This window comes from Xiphias gladius, chromosome 2 (assembly GCF_016859285.1).
Source record: "Xiphias gladius isolate SHS-SW01 ecotype Sanya breed wild chromosome 2, ASM1685928v1, whole genome shotgun sequence".
Classification (NCBI taxonomy): domain Eukaryota; kingdom Metazoa; phylum Chordata; class Actinopteri; order Istiophoriformes; family Xiphiidae; genus Xiphias; species Xiphias gladius.
In genome coordinates, this window is record NC_053401.1 from 21,106,012 (window position 1) to 21,122,629 (window position 16,618).

The window sequence follows — 16,618 nt, forward strand, 5'->3', positions numbered from 1 at the left end:
ATGATAAAGTGGATATACTAATCATAGTTTGGTATGAAGTGAAATGAAATGTATGTAAGGATCATTATAAAATCAGGCATCATTTCATTACATCATCGTTCGATCGCCAGTTTCCCGTCTCCAAATGTTCGTTTGCATGGGTCAGAGTCTCCGTACAGGTACACGCACACGCATTCTCCCGTCAAGGTTGTTTTTATAAATCCCATCTTTTCTCCCGGGGAAGTGGCGGGATCGTGTCCCGAGCTAGAGTTAGAAAGGAGGGCCCCTGGTCGCTCTCGAGAGTCGCAGAGTAAAGCGTTCCCCGCGGCATCGTGGAATACTGTAGGTGGTTCCAGAAGCTCGATAACGGACTGTGGGTGAGTACTGTAGGTAGCTGGCAGGCTAACAGTAGCTCGCTGGTTCACTGACAGCGCAACGATTTAACAGTCTACTAGAGAGATGGATTTGTACCATGGTCTCATAACTGTCTACAAACCGTTCCCTTTTTGCGGAGCGGTTTATACTCTGACAAATGACTTACAGGGAATGGGATGGTAAAAGGAAGCTGATAGGCTGTGACCTGCCCGAGCTCTCTTTGCCAGTGGTTAGCGCCCTCAAGACCGTTTGCCGCTGATGTATGTTTCATAATCCAAAGTATTCAGTATGTGTGCAAGGTCTAAGCAGGGCCTAGACTAGACAGGCAGCAGAGAGACGTCCAGGCCGTCTTGAGCTTCCCTGGAAGACAGAGTGAGCCGTGCAGCGGGCTGCTGCTGAGGAGGCGTGCGTCACAGAAGCCGAAACAAAGACAGAGAGGGAAAGCGCTGGGAGGGAAAGCTCTGCTGACGTCATTCACACTGGAGCGGCTGAATCGGAGGCCACTCTGGGACGGGGGACTCCCTTCAGAAAATCCAACCACATGGCTCTGTCATCCAGCTGCTTCTGAAGTGTCCCTGTACGGTGTGTGTGTGTGTGAGCGTGTGTAACCCCGGGTGTTGACGTCCAGACACATGAATATTATTTCGTCAGACCAAAGCAGCCTGTCTGACTGTTGTGTGGGAGGAGACTTGAGGGTGGAGGCCAGACTCAGACTGACTGGGATCCTCTGGACTCCTGATGAAAACAATTACTGCAGCAAGGAACCGCTCACAGCAGTCTGTAATTTAGTGGAGGAATCAATACATTCTTATTATTATAGTGTTAATCACCTACATCTCTTTTTTCCCATCATCTTTGTTGTGTTTTCTTCAAATTATAATTTACAGGACATGTATTTTCCAGGTTTATGTTGTGTCTCTCTTGCTCATCGCTCAGTAGGTGGTGCCGTGACTTCTTCTGTGGAATTTATGGTTAAACAGGGTTTGGCCAGATCACAGGGTCCTCCCTCAAAGACACTACGCTGTGTGTTCCTGATAAGGCTGCAAGAGGCTGTGGGTGTGAGACGTCGGACTTGATTCCTAGCATTATGACGCTAAAAATGAGCTTGCGTGGGCCTTCGCGGCCACACCTGGCCATGAAAGTGACTCTCAGTCAACTGTTGAGGGATTATGTGTAAACCACTCGAATTAAAGCTGCACTGCAATCACATCTTGATGGCTCCATTTGAAATCCATCGCCGTGGTACAGAGGCAAAATTACGAAAGCTGGGTCACTGTCCACATTCTTATGGACCTAAGTGTATACGTGTACCGTTCCGTGTAAATGGTGTGAAAACAAACAGAAGTGGATCTCACACACACACACACATCTGTTTCAAACATGGATTTTTATTCGCTCTTTCGTTTTTCTTTTTTAACATCTTCTTGACTGCAGCTAATCTCTCCTCAAGTTCAGTCAGCAGGCCGTCTTTCTTTCTCCGTCTTCCACACGGTTCCAGCTCCGGCTTGACTTTATGACAGAACTGACACTTTGGTCTGCGGAAGTCCGTGATCCTCGGAGTGTTCAGAGGATTCCTGCATTCATTCAGCAAAGCAGAGGATTGTAGCCATCGTCAGTACTGATGGTGATATTTCTGGGTTTACGCTGTTATTTTGCTCCTGCGTTTCTCAAAATGTCTCCAAAAAGCAGTTCTGAGAACGTACTTTCAGTTTTTGTTAATAGAGTTCATTCGAATTTCTACATGAAACCCAGGAAAGGGAATTAGATGTTTGCTTCCCAGCTTTCCTTCGGTGTTGATGACAGATTATGAGGTCAGCAACACAGCGGGCAGAAGATCGAAGCAGTGATTTAACTGAGCTTAACGGAATATGTTTTACGCCTCTTGGATCTGGAGGTCAGCAGATTTCAGTGAGGAGGTAACACCCAACACTGCAATAATGCCTGGATCCACCCTGACCCCCCCACCCTGCAGACAAGAGTGAAAATGCCTGAGAGAGAGAGAGAACGTAGACCACCACGACAGACCAAAGCCCCTAAATGAAATCCAGAGTAATTAAAGAGTTTCACGTCGGCCGGTGTTTGTCTAGAGAGAGCTCATGTTGGGAAACACTTCCTGTCAGCGCGTTGAGCAGAACAAAGATGTTTACGCCCCGTTCTTATATGTGTCATGTAGCGTAGTTATGCTGGAATTACCTGTTCAGGTTTAGTTTAATAGAAGCAAGTCATACATTTTTTTCCAGCCAGGATTCTCACACACGCTCCCCAGGCCTTGACGACTTTAAATCAGCATGAACTCACCTCGATGTAGTCATCACTTTACAGTAACACAAACCACAGAATGTCCATCTGCAGAAAATAAGCATGATTTTTTTTTTTTTTCTTGTGCAGTTTGAGTCATGTACCTGCAGCTCATTTCAGGCTGCAGTGTCTGACTGGGGAGGGCAGCATGTGACCATTTCTCTCCCTTCCTGTTTATGGTGTAATGAGGAAGATGGATTTCTCCCCAGACAGAGAGAGCTGTGTGTCCTGACAGATGCAAATAAGATCAACAGGGTCTGATTAATTAGACCCAAGCTGGAGAGTGAGCACAATTACAGGAGCTCGTTTTCTCTCTGCCCTCCTGACCTGCACACATACGCTGACTGGGAGAACACAGTTTGTGATTGGCTTCTAAACCTACAAGCACTTGGCTGACAAATGATTTCTTTATCTGTGGCACAGCCTAGTGGCGAGTGAGAATAACTGAGGTTGGCGTGGGACATAGTGCACTTTCCTCACCCTGCAGTCCCGATCGGAGCTTGGGTAAGTCAGCTTAAAAAAAAAAAAAAGTATTTCGTAAATGAATTTTCAGGATAAAATGAGCGGACTGTTTGATTTTAGCAAATGTCCCCATTATGATCTATAAACTCTGAACTTGTACTGAAACTTTGAAAGACAACTACACCTCAGACCAGGAGCCCAGAAGACACTGCAGCTATAATGTGTCACAGTCACATTTTTTAAACTGACTTCTGCTTCAACATTTAGGGTAAAATACCTGCCTGCTTATATTTAATGAGTGTGAAGTAAAAGGTGTTAAAGCAGCTATTAGAAATACATTCATGTTAACTATGGATCAGAGGACTACATGCAGTGGGAAAGGAGTCGCTCGTAGTGACCAACTCACAGTGAATTATCACCCAACTCTGCAGTTCCCTCTCAGCTCTAGAGCGTTTTAGCGTCTTTTAGCTCTTTGTTTTGGTTTGATGGCCCACAACCTTACTGTTCTGCTAACGTCTCACTGCTCTCCTTCGACGCAGCAGGCAACTGTTTGAGGCGCCGATAAAACCACCGTTTGATACCTGCCTAACATTAGCAATTAGCCTCTCTCTCCTTTACAGAACTCATGTTTGTGAAACTCATGTTAAAATGAAACTGATGTAAGCTGGAATGTAGCATGGTCAAGTAGCAGCCTTTTATAAGGTTTGGGGGAAAAAGAAAAACTAAACAAAGAAATTATGGACATAATGTGTATTAGGAGAACAGTATTAGTATGATGTAGTATACAAGAGCAGAATAAGATATTCTACTGACCCACGGTCCATTTTATTTCAAGGTACTAAACAAGAAAACTGATTTTAAAACAGCAGCTTCCAAGCTCTAAGTTGCAGATTCTCTAAATTGCTGCATCATTACATACACATTTCCACAGCCAATTGTTCTTCTTACGTGGTATTTAACAGTCAGCTATGTTTGTCTGCTCAACATGAATCACTAATGATGGACCTGCCATTACATCACCAGAGTTCAGGCTCGAGGAAACGTGGCCCGAACAAAAGCTGTAATATCGTATCTCGGCGAGCGGGTCGCACGGTGCCAAGGGGAAGAGCTGTGCTGTCAGCAGTTAGTATCTATCACGTACTGTTCTTGGTTTGTGTTTACAGGAATAAGTTTGCGGCAGGCAGACAGACAGACAGACGCCACCACGAGGACATACAGTGCAGCAAACAAGTGCTCAGGTGGTAGAATCGTGCAAAAACACGAGAAACAACAACCACGTCAGCAGTACAATTCATCCCATTAATCAACACGTCTGTACAGTTGAAGAAGAGAAACATCTGCGACACATTTTTGCGGCGTGATTCAACAGTTTTTCAAAGCGCCTTAAACAGATACATCGGTGCGTTCTGGACATCAGAGCAGGTTAAAGCTGACTTTATTCACGTTGATAACTTTTAAACTGGGAGAACTGCCAGCGCCGTTTAATCTGCCCGACCGGGAGGAACGTTTCCTAACACTCCAACCACTCTGTTGTTCAACCTGAAGTTCAACATTCCTATTTTGGAGCAGGAGCCATTTTTCATCTTAGATAACTGGACATACCCTGCATGCCTGCCCTCCTCTCGGCTTTTTCCAGTCCCTTCTGTAGACTGGAGGCGCTTTGAAACCAAGCATGTTTTGTAGTGGTTATTTTAGGAAGGAGCCCCATTTGTATCAGGGTCAAATATTTTAAAATGGTCCTGAAAGGAACACTCCACATGAAGGAGGAGAGATCCGTGCTTCAAGATTATTTACAGGCTGAGACTACAATGAACCTGGTCCAAATGATGGAAGATTAGTTTCTAGGAATTTATATTCTAATTAAACAAACTTCCAACTAGGCATGTTTATGGAGTGCAGCAGACGAGCGACATACTCAGGCCAGCATCGTGCAGCCCGGGCACGTTTAGGGAGAGCGCCAAGCCCGGGGAGTGAACTGAGAGATTTGGATGCAGCTCCGCAACCGTGAACTATGGCTTTTGAATGCTTTGTAAAGATCTGTCAGGAAACAGTAAACACACAGGTGCAGACCTCCAGGAGAGCTGACAGATGGCCTCGTGCTCTCTCAAGTAGCACGAGGTAACTGCCTGCTGGCAGCTCCACACAGGAGCAAGAGGTTTGAAAATTGAAAACACCTAAAAATCCTGCAGCTGGACGTCAGCAAAGCTGCACGTGGGCTGTTCGATGCTCTGGTTCAAAATGGGGAAAAAGGGCGAGAGAGACAAAAGAAGTTGAGTTCAGCAGGGTTCAGCACTGGCTCACGTCTATTCGGCCGTTTGGGTTTTGCTTCTGAAGGACAATATCAGTGTTTTTGCCTATTTCGAACCATTCACCACATGACACTCTCTTTATGTTACTACCAAAGGTTTTGAAAGTTCACCATAAGACTGGCTGGGACAATGTTTTCCAGTGATCTCAGTTTGCTAGGGGCCTCAGGTTTAAGACGCTTGACCACGAGCTCTCACCCCTCATTTCCTGTCCCGTCAAGACATAAAACAACCCCCCCCCTTAAACTGCCCGGTGGATTACCGATTTCTCACTCCAAGATTTTCGTCCACTCGCTGCGCTCGGCGGATTTGCGGGAAGTGGTCTGCCCTAACAACCCGGAGTTAGCAGCTGAGCTGTAGCTGCAACTCAACTCTGTAAAAGCACTTCAGTCAAATTTGGGAAAAGCCAGTCATCAAAGTCAATGACTTCCCATTCCTTATGATGATATTTTAAAACAGAACTGAGGCTTGAAAACAACGTATGGAAACTTTCCTGTTTGTGTCCTGTCACAGACCTGCTCTTATTATTGTTACACACAGCCACGAAACTCCCCTGACCCTACCCACAATGCAGTTGCCCTGCGCAGATACCATGGAACGAGAGAATTTTCTAAATGTTGGTATCGGACGGAAAAGAAAAAAAAAAGAAAAAGTTGTCACCGACCACAGTCCAGGGTTTTGCAGAATCTTCCAGCATATCTGAGCCTATGTGGAGGTGAGTTATTAGTAAATAGGTGTTCAGCAGGAATTGATAACTGATAATTAGACCCTGACCAGGCTGATATTAGCTTACGGCGGAGGTATCAGTATACTCTACGTCGACCAATAGGTGACATGAAATTGCAGTACAGAAAGGCTACTTTAGAATCACCGCCTCTGTTGTAAAGTTTGTCCACCAGAGAGCACCAACAAGTCCTGCTCCATATGTATTTTGGTTACTATTCTATGTATTATACAACCCAGTTTGAGTAATCCTTATCAAAAGTGCTGTATGATTAATGTAGCATGTAACACATGAGATGAAGGAATTCTCTTCCTCAGACAAGTTCATTTTCACGACATCCTGCCACATGTGAGCAGAACATAAGGCCTGATTTGAAAAGTGTCCTTAACGTGCTCTTTTAGTTCTGAGCTAAAGAGCTGAACATGTAAGAACTCTGACTAAATGAAGGCGCTCAACTATAATGTGTCCGTGCCCTGTCGTAATCAGACTCAAATGAGGACTGCATTCACGCTCGGGTTCTCCTGGGCTTGACCTGGAGTGTCTCAGCAGAAACACCGGTATTGTCCTTTGAGTCTGAAATGTTCACTGCGTGTGGGTCCGTACCTGCCATCAAACCCAAGCTGTGCAGAGAGAGACTGGAGCTCAGTGCAGCGAGCCAGTATTATCCTTCATATACAATTCTGACCAGAGCCAGTGTCCTGAAGCTAAAGTTGACTGTGAAAGACAGAATGTGTATTGTTGTTTAAGATCCGCAGGAAATTCTGCCAAAGCTTGATTTACTGTTTGTGTTTGGTCTGAGGAGAACCAGAGACAGAGACCAGACCTGAACTAAAACATAAAGGACAATGTGTACCCAGAGTTCTTCTCTTCCAGTGTTCTGGTGTCAAATCATTAACTTTGTGTTTGGCCCGATTCAACCTCTGTGGATAAATTAAAGTTATGAATCATGTCGACTTCGGAGAGAGCCAATAAATCAATCTAAAGCACTTTGTGGAATTTCTAAACGACTTCCTGCACCTCCTCCTACGAATACCAAGACCTAAATAAGCTCTTTGTTCCGACACTAAGCTATAAATAGGCAGCCAGGATACTGCCTCCTTGAAACTTGTCTCGTCTGTGTCAAACACCGGCCGTTGCCAGGCTTGGAATCTGAGGTGAGGCCGAGCGGCGTCTGGAGAGGTTCACGCTGCTTGGTATTCCTCTAGACACTGGATCGATTCCAGGGCATGCTGACAGATGCGACCCTCCCCCGGGTCTCATGAGACCCAGCACCCACGGGTCCTCCGCCGACCTCACCAGAAGTCGCATCCGTCCGGATCTTCACCGCCGCCTCCGGCAGCATCTGGACTCCACTGGGGGGGGGTTCCTGTGCAGCTCATGCAGCGACTAAATGACAACGTCAGGATGGGGTCTCATCACCAGTGACTCCACACGTACGACATTTCTTCGTCTCAAATGAGTGATATTGCTCCTCGAAGGGGTCTCTCTCTGTCAGTCTCTCCTGACTCAACTCATGTTGCCTCCGTTGCCGAAAACGGCGACAGTTCTCTTCTTCCTCTCGCTGACCTCGGGCACTCTGGTTAAATAAATACCCATCTACAGTCATCTCTAATATTAGAAACACTCTCTTCTCTTGTGGTACTCGCTCTGCTTACATTTATCTAAATGCCAAACGTTAGGAAATGCTATTCAAGACTTTTACAGCTGCAATTTATAGTTAAGATTACATGTGGGCGGCTCTGTTTGCGACGACCAAGCTTGCTCGTGTTCCTGACCCGAGCCGGTGACCGTCACAGCTTGTAGCAAGCAAGTGAAAGCCCCACAAGTCTGTTTTCGTTCCCCAACGCCTCAAATCTATCGGGAAAAAACTCTTCATGTGAATGTTTCGGTCATGGCACCCCCTTACTGTGAGCCCAAGTAGCCTGGAACTGAATGAGATTCTTCAGGTCAGCTCATATCTGGATATCTCAGATTGGGTTGAGCGCTGGCCTAGCAGCATTTCCTCACGGCGTATTTACACGGTCGCATCTTTCGCTCTCTCGCTACGACAGTCACTATTGTCGCGCGACTGAAAAACTGACGGGCAGCAAAGCTCGCGGCGTGGCTGACTGACGCCGAGGAGCAGCTACCGTGAGCTGTCGTGTCATCAGCAGGACTGTGTATTTAAAAGGGATTTAAAAACAGTGACCCTGAAGGGCGGGGAACAAGTAGACTGCCAGCTGGCGGAAACGGACGTGAGCCTGGGCTGCGGCTTAGCAAATGTTGTGAATGATAACAAGAACCCGGAAATCTTGCGGCAGGGCAGGCCGCTTTGGGAACCACTGCATCACTGGACCGATATTTTATACCGGGATCTCGGCTTAAGGTGCATAGGGCCCACAGGCGGACGGCTGTTCCAGTTCGGGTGACTCAAAATTCCCCACGCTAATATCTGCTTAAAGTGTTGGCCTGGCAGTAATTCTGAGACGTGCTAAAAATCTAATTGTTAGTGTGCGTGGAACCACGACAATTACATTTGACTCGGGCAAGTACAGCACATAAACTGCATTTGCACTCTTCTTTTGAAAAGAAGCCCTTGCTCGCCGCTGACCTTGATGTCTACTGCTCTATCTGAGAACGGCTCTGTGAATTTCCAGTCTTTCCTCGAGCACCGATCCAACTCCTCCTCCAGGTGGCTCTCAGTGGTAGCAGAGGTAGCGGATGAGGAGCTTGGGTACGTCCAGCCGACCCATGACCTTCAGAGCTCTGGTGCCCAGCGTCTTCCTCACTGCCAACCTGCTGAGCTGCTGCAGACTCATGGGGGTGGCTACGGACAGACGAGGAGAGTTAGGTGTTGATTACAGTAATTGCTGATTATATTGCGGTGTAATAAAACAGGAGGGTACGGTATGTGTCCGGCTCTGGGAGGTGTATTTTCAATAACCACCGTGAGACTTTTTTCTACCCTCATCTGCTTGTATTTCAAGTCTGTGCCGTCATCCCCTTCACAAATGCATCCAGTTACAGTGGCTAACCTACACGTGACCTACTGCACATGTGATCTTCGTGGCAAACAACAGGTGTCGTCCATCTGAGACGTCCTGGAAGCGAAACATGACTCCCGCTTGCCCTCTGCTGGTGCCACGCCGACGCTGCACCGTTGAACCGGGGCAACTACACAGACCGGCTGATCTAAATGGAAACCTTTATTTTACATGCAGCACTGGATTTTTGTGAATGACCTACTCTCATAAAAGCCCAGGCAGGCCGCGGAGGGAGAGCCCGGAGCGGTGTAGTCCACGGGTCTCCTGTTGTGCTGATCTCTGGCGTAGATGTTGGCCCCGAACTCCACCAGCGTCTCGATCATCTCCACCCGCATGTTTTTAGCAGCGTGGTGCAGTGCCGTTTCATGCAGCCTGGCAGCATTCACCTTAGCGCCTGAACGGAAAAGGACGTTAATGTCTACCCTGGGAGGATAAAGCTGGTGTCCACATGCATTATTCTGATCTCAGGAAAAGATCAAAACCGACACCGGTCAGTTGACGTCCGTCGCTCAGCGCTTTCTGATGTCCCTACCCTGGCCGTGTCTCGGCTCCGGGCCTTGTGGTTCCTGCCGAAGACTCACCGATAAAAAAAGCCCTTTAAAATGGGATCTAATCCAAAATGAAATTCAAATCCATTAAACAAAATAAATAAATAAAATTAAAAATTAAAACAATGAAGGCTCCGACATCCATCAATCCACCATGTGAGAGCCGGCTGCTGGGAACTGGCTTCAAGTCCTGGTGTCAAACCTGATCTGAAAACTTCAAATAACGTAAATAAACTTCAATGAAAACTCTCTAGAAAGAGAGTCGGGTTGAGTGTTTGGACTCATATTCAGACTCGTATCCGGTAAAATCCTCCTCTTCTACCGTGAATACCAGTTTCCACCCACACGGCAAATCCCGCTGAGCTTCATTAAACTCATACTAAATATGAACATAATACCCGAGCGTCAAGATTAGAAAAAACAAAACACTAGTAATGAGCCTAATCCTCATTCCTGTGCCTTCACATTCATAAAGTGACCAACTCAAATCTGTGATTTGCAGTAAATGTTTGCCCTCACACAGAATGTAAGCTACAGCCGCCTGAATCAGGCTAAATCAGGCTCCGAAAGGCTCATTTGAAAAACGTCTGGCAGCTGATGCTCAAATATTACATGTCAGCCCAACACATCCTCCACCCCACTGGATTTAACACGCGACCTCAAAAATCCCAGTGCGGCAAACGCGAGAGAGAGGTTCCGAGTCGGGCAGGAGCTGGTGCCGCTTTGCACTCGCACTCACCGGCGTTGAGCAGCACCTTGACACAGTCCGCGTGCTCGTTCACGCAGGCCGCATGCAGCGGGGTCCCGTAGTAGAGGTCGTACGACTCCAGACGAGCGCCCCGGGCGATCAGGAGCTTCACGCAGTCCGAGTTACCTGAAGGTACAAACAACAGAGTATTGAGTCCCACGCGGCCGCAAGACACCGGGGAGAGAAGGCGCGCGGGGCGAGCCGAGGCGCTCACCTCCCAAGCAGGCCTCGTGCAGGGGCGAGGCCGTGCGAGAGGTCAGGGCGGGGTTGGCCTCGGCGCCGCGCTCCAGCAGCAGCCTCACACACTCCAAACTGCCGGCCGAGCAGGCATCACACAGCGGGGTGCTGCCGTCCACGTTCCTGGCGTCCACCTGAGACGCGCCGCGGGACATAGGATTACACACAGAGAAGAGCTGAGCCGGGCTGCAGAATCACTGTCCTCTACCTCAGTCACTCAATAAATCCCTTCTACGTCTGTTTCTTTTACTCCTTCTTGTTTCACACAATCCTCCTGTGCTCACGTAAGAACATAATCAGAGGGTTCTGAACTTAAAGGTTGAATATCTGTGATAAATTAAACGTACTAATGTCAGAAAGCAGAGTGTCTCCACCAAAAGCTCCCCCCCCGCTCTACCTGGGCTCCAGCGTCCAGCAGCAGCCGGACACACTGGGCCTGTCCGCGGAGGCAGGCCTCGTGCAGCGGCGTGATGGAGTCCACCGCCACGACGTTGACCGACGCTCCGCTCCGGATGAGCTGCTGCAGCTGGGAGGCCTGGCCGAGGGAGGCTGCCTTGTGCACCTCCGTTCTCTCGGACCAGGAGCCTGCGGGAGAACAGGTCAGACACGGCGCATAAAGATGACAATTTCCGTTCAACCCCCCGAACTGAAGCTGAAAGTCTGCACTTCAGTCGTTTCAGATCCATGGTGGTGGTGGTGGTGGTGCACGGAGGCAAAGTTATGAAAACTGCGTCGCTGTCCCAGTACTTGTGGACCTGCCACCCGGGTCTTCGAGCAGTGAAGTAAACTCCTCAAGTCAAAGCCGAGACGTGGCTCTCGATCGGTCACTTTAACCAGCAGCAGAGTAGCCGTTACTTTAGTCAGGATGCATCTCAACAGCCTCACTCTCTATCCTCTACTCGTCGACTGCCCCGCATATCGGAGACGTCTTCCTCCAACACGGAGGAGACTTTTTATTATTATTATGTCTATATGTACGTCAAGCGCTTTTTATCTCAGGCTTCTGCAGTAGCAGTTACGTGACTCCGGCGATTACAACACACGCGTTGCACCTGCGATGGCGGCTGGTCACGGCAGCGCCGGAGCCCGCGGCAGGAGGGGGGGGGGCTCCGGTTCTCAAAAGCCCGAGAAAAGCGGCGTTGCGTCTGTCTCATACTCACCGATGTCTCCGAAGAAATCCGGCCGGGTGCTTCCAATTTCCATCCTCGGCCCGCTCGTCCGCGCAGGACTGGCGACCCTTAACGCAGACGCGGCGGGACACGCTGGTAACGCTCACGCGCGGCAGCAGTCGCGTGGCATACCTGGGAGGTCGAGGTGCATCCTGGGATTTGAGGTTTCTACACCAAACGGGCCATTTTCACGCTGTGTGAAGACTGCGACTAGTATTTATTCGTCGTCAGGATGAATAACCATACACAAACCACGATATTATATATCATATCACAATACAAGGACAGGGACAGGGTCATGAGCTGAGCTGCGGGGATGACGCCATCCCCGAGTCCATGATGACGCGCGAGCTGAAACGTTGTCCATCGTCAGCAGATCTGACGTCCCCGCGGCCTCTCGCTCGGGTTCAGGGATCCGTCCGTGCGTCTCTCTGCAGCGACGTGGGACGGTCACCGAACTGGAGGAAGCTGCGGATGCGGCGGGATATGTTCAGCCGACCTATGACCTCTGAGGCTCGGGTTCCCAGGGTCATCCTCGCAGTGAGTCTACAAAGCTGCTGCAGGCTCAGAGGATTACCTGACGAGGAGAAGAGGGGTTCTTGGTTAAATAAGCACAGTTATCGTGATTCAAAAGCCAAACTGACAAAAGAAGTGACCTCCGATGGCTCCCGTCACAACTGCTGCCTTCTCCGACTGCATTCAGGAATTTACTTTCATGAAACTGGAGGCAGGCGTGAGAGGGAGACGCAGGTGTCGTGTAGTCTGCGGGTTTTCTTCCCAGGTTGTCACTGGCATACACGCTGGCTCCGAACTCCACCAGCAGCTCGATCATCTCCACCTTGTGGACTCGTGCTGCATGGTGCAAAGCCGTCTCGTGGAACTTCACTGAATTCACATTGGCACCTGCGGGAAGTTAACATGAGCTTGGGCCTGTTATTTTTTTTTTTTGAGTTTGCGGAATCATCACAGCTGAAATCATCCGAATGTTTTGGTAAATCTTGTAATTGCGGCAAAGTAAAATCCACCCCTATACAGTGTTCTGACACTTGACACCACAGCCTGCGTTCCTGGGCCCATTCTGTTTGCTCGGGGATGTTACGGGGATTCTCGTTGCGTGGTGTGCGGGAGCATGCGGCCACCCCGCGTGGACAAAGCTACGGCAACGGTCTCCTTTCAGAGCTGTCGGTCTGCTCTGACGTTCAACAATCACACGGTAAGAAGTGCGTCATAAACGAAGCGCAAAGACCAATTTCCACATCCTAAGAGACCAGAATGCGATGCAGCCGCACAGCCGAATAGTGTGACTTGAGTAACGGGGTAATTCCATAATTCTCAACCGCAAAAATTTGCACTTTCATCACGTTAGAGAATGTGGCAATGAGGATCCCCATATTAAAAACCTTGATTAAAAAAAATCCCATTCTACTCCAGACACGGATATAACAGCTTGTGCCACTGAAACAATCGCTAGGGAAGGATGCTGCAGTTCAAAAAAGTTGGCTTTTAATCTGCCACTGCCACCCTCCATTAAATGATTAATAATCAAAGTAAAGGATTAAAGAGACAGCCCTAACAAGCACGGCCCCCTGCTGCATCAGCTGAGTGTAAGTTTGAGCATAGAGTCAAAACTGCTCCGTTGTAACTGGTTAGCTTCACGCTCAACTCGCCACTTTGTTCAGCCGCACCAGCTTAGGCCGCGGCCTCAAGCTGCCATGTGGAGCTTTCTCCTGAACAAACAAAAGTGGCGTTTGCATTCAGCTTCTTTGGAGCTCACACATGGGGCATTGTGGGAAATGTAGTGGGAGAACTAAAGGAGGTCGATGACAGGACGGCGGCTAAGTGTACAAACGACACCGCATCACTACAGGTGGATCAGTTGGTCTTTTTTTAAGGGTGGATTTTTCCTTTGACACATTTTCTGACTTGCAGTCGTCTTGCTGACCTGCGATGAGCAGCTCCCTGACACAGTCCACGTGTCCTTTAGCACATGCGATGTGGAGGGGCGGACCAAAGTGGACGTCATACGCCTCCAGCTGGGCACCGCTGGCTATCATCAACCTCACTACGTCGACGTTGCCTGCGAAGAACGTAAAGTTTCATTCACCCCGAGGCGGTCTGACATGGCCGGAGGAGCCCCCTCGTGCTGCGGCTGGAGTGTTACCCTGTATGCAGGCCTCGTGGAGCGGCGAAGCGGTGAGAGCCGTGAGGGACGGGTTGACTTTGGCTCCGTACTCCAGCAGCAGCTTGGCACACTCCAGGCTGCCAGAAGCGCAGGCGTTACAGAGAGGGGTGCTGCCATGGATGGTCCGTACGTCCACCTGGAGGAACCAAGTGAAAAACCTCCCATTTTTATTTTTCCTATACAACTATTACGACTTTTATCATCGACAATTTAGTCGCGCATGTCAAAGTTAGCAGGAACTATCGCAATGTGTGTAGACGTTCTACCGTTAACACCTATACAAAGTGAATAATGTTGATTTTTTTAATAAGACTACGTCATAGAGCTAATGACTCAAATCCCTCGCAACGTTTGAGCTTGTAGCTAGCTTCACAAACCCCACAAAGATAGCATTTATTCTGCTCCACTTTGTACCAGTATTTGTGATAAGGTTTCCCAGTTTATTTGAGCGTTTTATTTCTTCATATCTACACAAGTCAGGATTGGTCCTCCATAGTCTGGGGGCGTAGGACCATGGAGGTGTATCCCACCTGGGCTCCAGCCTCCAGCAGCAGCCGGGCACACTTCACTTGAGCCTGCATGCAGGCCTCGTGGAGGGGAGTGATGTTGTCCACCGTCACCATGTTGACCGAGGCTCCACTTTCTATCAGCTGTTTCAGCTGCAGGGCCCTGCCGTGGAACGCCGCTTCGTGCAGGGCAGTCCGGTCTGCCCAGAAACCTTATTCAGACAGTAACATGTAAACAATACGTTGGTAGGAGAAAGACCGAGACAACAACAGAAACTGAGGAGAAAACAACCAGTCTGGAAGGACAAAATCGAGAAGAACCTAAGGAAACTGCGAAGACAACTATCGACAAAGACTCCAACTCCATCAAACCGAAGGATGATATACATACAGCTACAGAGACGCTGAGGCTACAGATGCAATTAAAAGGCACGGACACTTAGGAGATTCGACAAGGGGAGCAAGTTCTTTAGGCAGAGCAAGACCTTCAAGAAAAGGTACCAAGAAGCTCTACCGTGAGCTGGGCGAGAAGCGGGTACCGCCCACTATCGAAGAAGTCGAGGAGTTCTGGAGTAAGATCCGGGAGAACAACAAAAGACACAACAAAGGAGCTACACGGATCCAGCAACAACAGAACAAATACAAACGCATAGAGAACCAGGAATGGTCAGACATCCACACCACCGAGAGCACGGCTTCCATCAACAAGACCGACAACTGGGGGGCACCGGGGACAGACAGAGCTGCCGAGTTCTGGTTCACGAACCTGCCCAGCATCCACGAAGACCTAGCATAGGCCTTCAATGCCATCCTCGAGAATCCCCAAAAGGCTCACAAGGGGAGCCGCGTACCTTCTCCTGAAGACCGAGGAGAGGCGGCACCCGAGGAACTACACACCATCACCTGCCTGCCGACAATGTACAAGATCATCACAGAGAGCTTCCTCGACCAAAGCAACTTGTTACCGGCTGAACAGAGGGGATGTAAGAAAGGAGGCTACAGATGCGGGGACCAGCTACTCATCAGTCAAAGCCACCGCAAGAGGTCAAATCGAAGAAAAAGAGCTCGTCAACAGCGTGGATCGACTACGGGGGGTTTCTGGATAGAGAGGAGCCTCCAGATCTACAGAGTCTGCCCAACAATATCAGATTCATCAGGGAGACCGTGCAGGCCTGGAAGACCGCCCTGCGGTCGGGTCTTTAACATCAGAAACCGGATCTTCGAGGGGGGTTCGCTGTCTCTACTGCTCCTCTGCCATGTACTAGCCACTGAGGGGGGCGGCTTTGGTTTTCCCACCTCCGCCAAAAAAAACGTGTAAATGTCAACAGTTTGCTGTAAAGTCCCGCCGCCTGCCGCAGCTCGCTCGCTACACGGCCCGTGGGCGGCGGGCGCGGTCGACATGACCGAGGTGTGAATAAGCAGCAGCTGCTGCGAAAATCGTTCCCGGCGCTCACGCTCACCGATATCGCACAGGAAGGAGCGGCGGGCGGCGGTCACCTCCATGTTCACCGACTGACGCGCGGACGTGTCGGGGCGACCCGCCTGTCGGCAGCAGAGAATTGTGGGACTCGTAGTTCGCAGGTGCGAGGCGTCCCGTGCTGCATCTCGGGAATCTCCTCGCGGTATTTCTGGGGTCAACGGTCCTGTGGGACACGACGCTGGGTATCACGTGGTCTTAGTAAGACATCTGGTCTATCAGCCGGACGCGTGCGTCGTCTCTGTCACTGCCTTGTCTCTAGAAATGTCTCCTCGGGGTGTAACTGAGACCCCCCCACACATCTCGGGACTTCAATGCGTCTTTGTGGTGACGAGCTGTCAGGAGTCCCGCGCATCTTCGGCCGCACCATCGCCGTAAAATGATCTGTAGTCAATCGCTGCGTTAATAAACGAATAAATAAACGGGAAGCGCCACAGGCAGGGTGAGTGTTGACAACGCCGTTAAAACAGTCCGCCACTCCCCGGGGGACGGAGGAGTCCAACCCAAGGCGCGGAGCGCGCCGAGAGAAAGAATACACGAGTCAGGCCGTGTTTGTTTTTGACAAAGTTCTTTTTTACTTTGCA

General features: G+C 49.5%; 2 protein-coding genes across 5 annotated transcripts in view; both read right to left on the reverse strand.

Moving 5' to 3' along the window:
- LOC120799007 (ankyrin repeat and SOCS box protein 13-like) overlaps window positions 1-11,958 on the reverse strand; it is a 31,096-nt gene extending 19,138 nt beyond the window's left edge. Inside the window, exons 1-7 of one of the 3 annotated variants that reach the window (XR_005708768.1) lie at window positions 11,861-11,958; window positions 11,098-11,285; window positions 10,678-10,834; window positions 10,455-10,589; window positions 9,370-9,561; window positions 8,735-8,950; window positions 1,744-1,928 (exon numbers count right to left, since the gene is read on the reverse strand). Coding sequence is in view for 1 of the 3 variants with exons in the window: in XM_040143811.1 (XP_039999745.1) it covers window positions 8,823-8,950; window positions 9,370-9,561; window positions 10,455-10,589; window positions 10,678-10,834; window positions 11,098-11,285; window positions 11,861-11,903 (843 nt within the window). In the remaining 2 variants the exon portion in view is untranslated. Of the gene's footprint in view, window positions 1-1,743; window positions 1,929-8,287; window positions 8,951-9,369; window positions 9,562-10,454; window positions 10,590-10,677; window positions 10,835-11,097; window positions 11,286-11,860 lie in introns of those variants that run through there. The other 2 variants (XR_005708769.1, XM_040143811.1) reach the window with 2 other exon arrangements.
- A 111-nt stretch (window positions 11,959-12,069) lies between these two features.
- On the reverse strand, window positions 12,070-16,382 carry asb13a.1 (ankyrin repeat and SOCS box containing 13a, tandem duplicate 1). 2 transcript variants are annotated; one of them, XM_040143792.1, is made up of 6 exons: window positions 16,018-16,381; window positions 14,582-14,769; window positions 14,031-14,187; window positions 13,812-13,946; window positions 12,581-12,772; window positions 12,070-12,446 (listed from the first exon to the last, which is right to left on the reverse strand). In XM_040143792.1, the coding sequence occupies exons 1-6, from the start codon at window positions 16,058-16,060 to the stop codon at window positions 12,277-12,279; spliced, it is 885 nt and encodes a 294-aa protein (XP_039999726.1). In that variant the 5' UTR covers window positions 16,061-16,381; the 3' UTR covers window positions 12,070-12,276. The 2 variants fall into 2 exon arrangements, with proteins under 2 accessions (XP_039999726.1, XP_039999733.1); XM_040143799.1 differs by having other exon boundaries at window positions 12,331-12,446; window positions 12,526-12,772; window positions 16,018-16,382.
- Window positions 16,383-16,618: the final 236 nt, after the last annotated feature.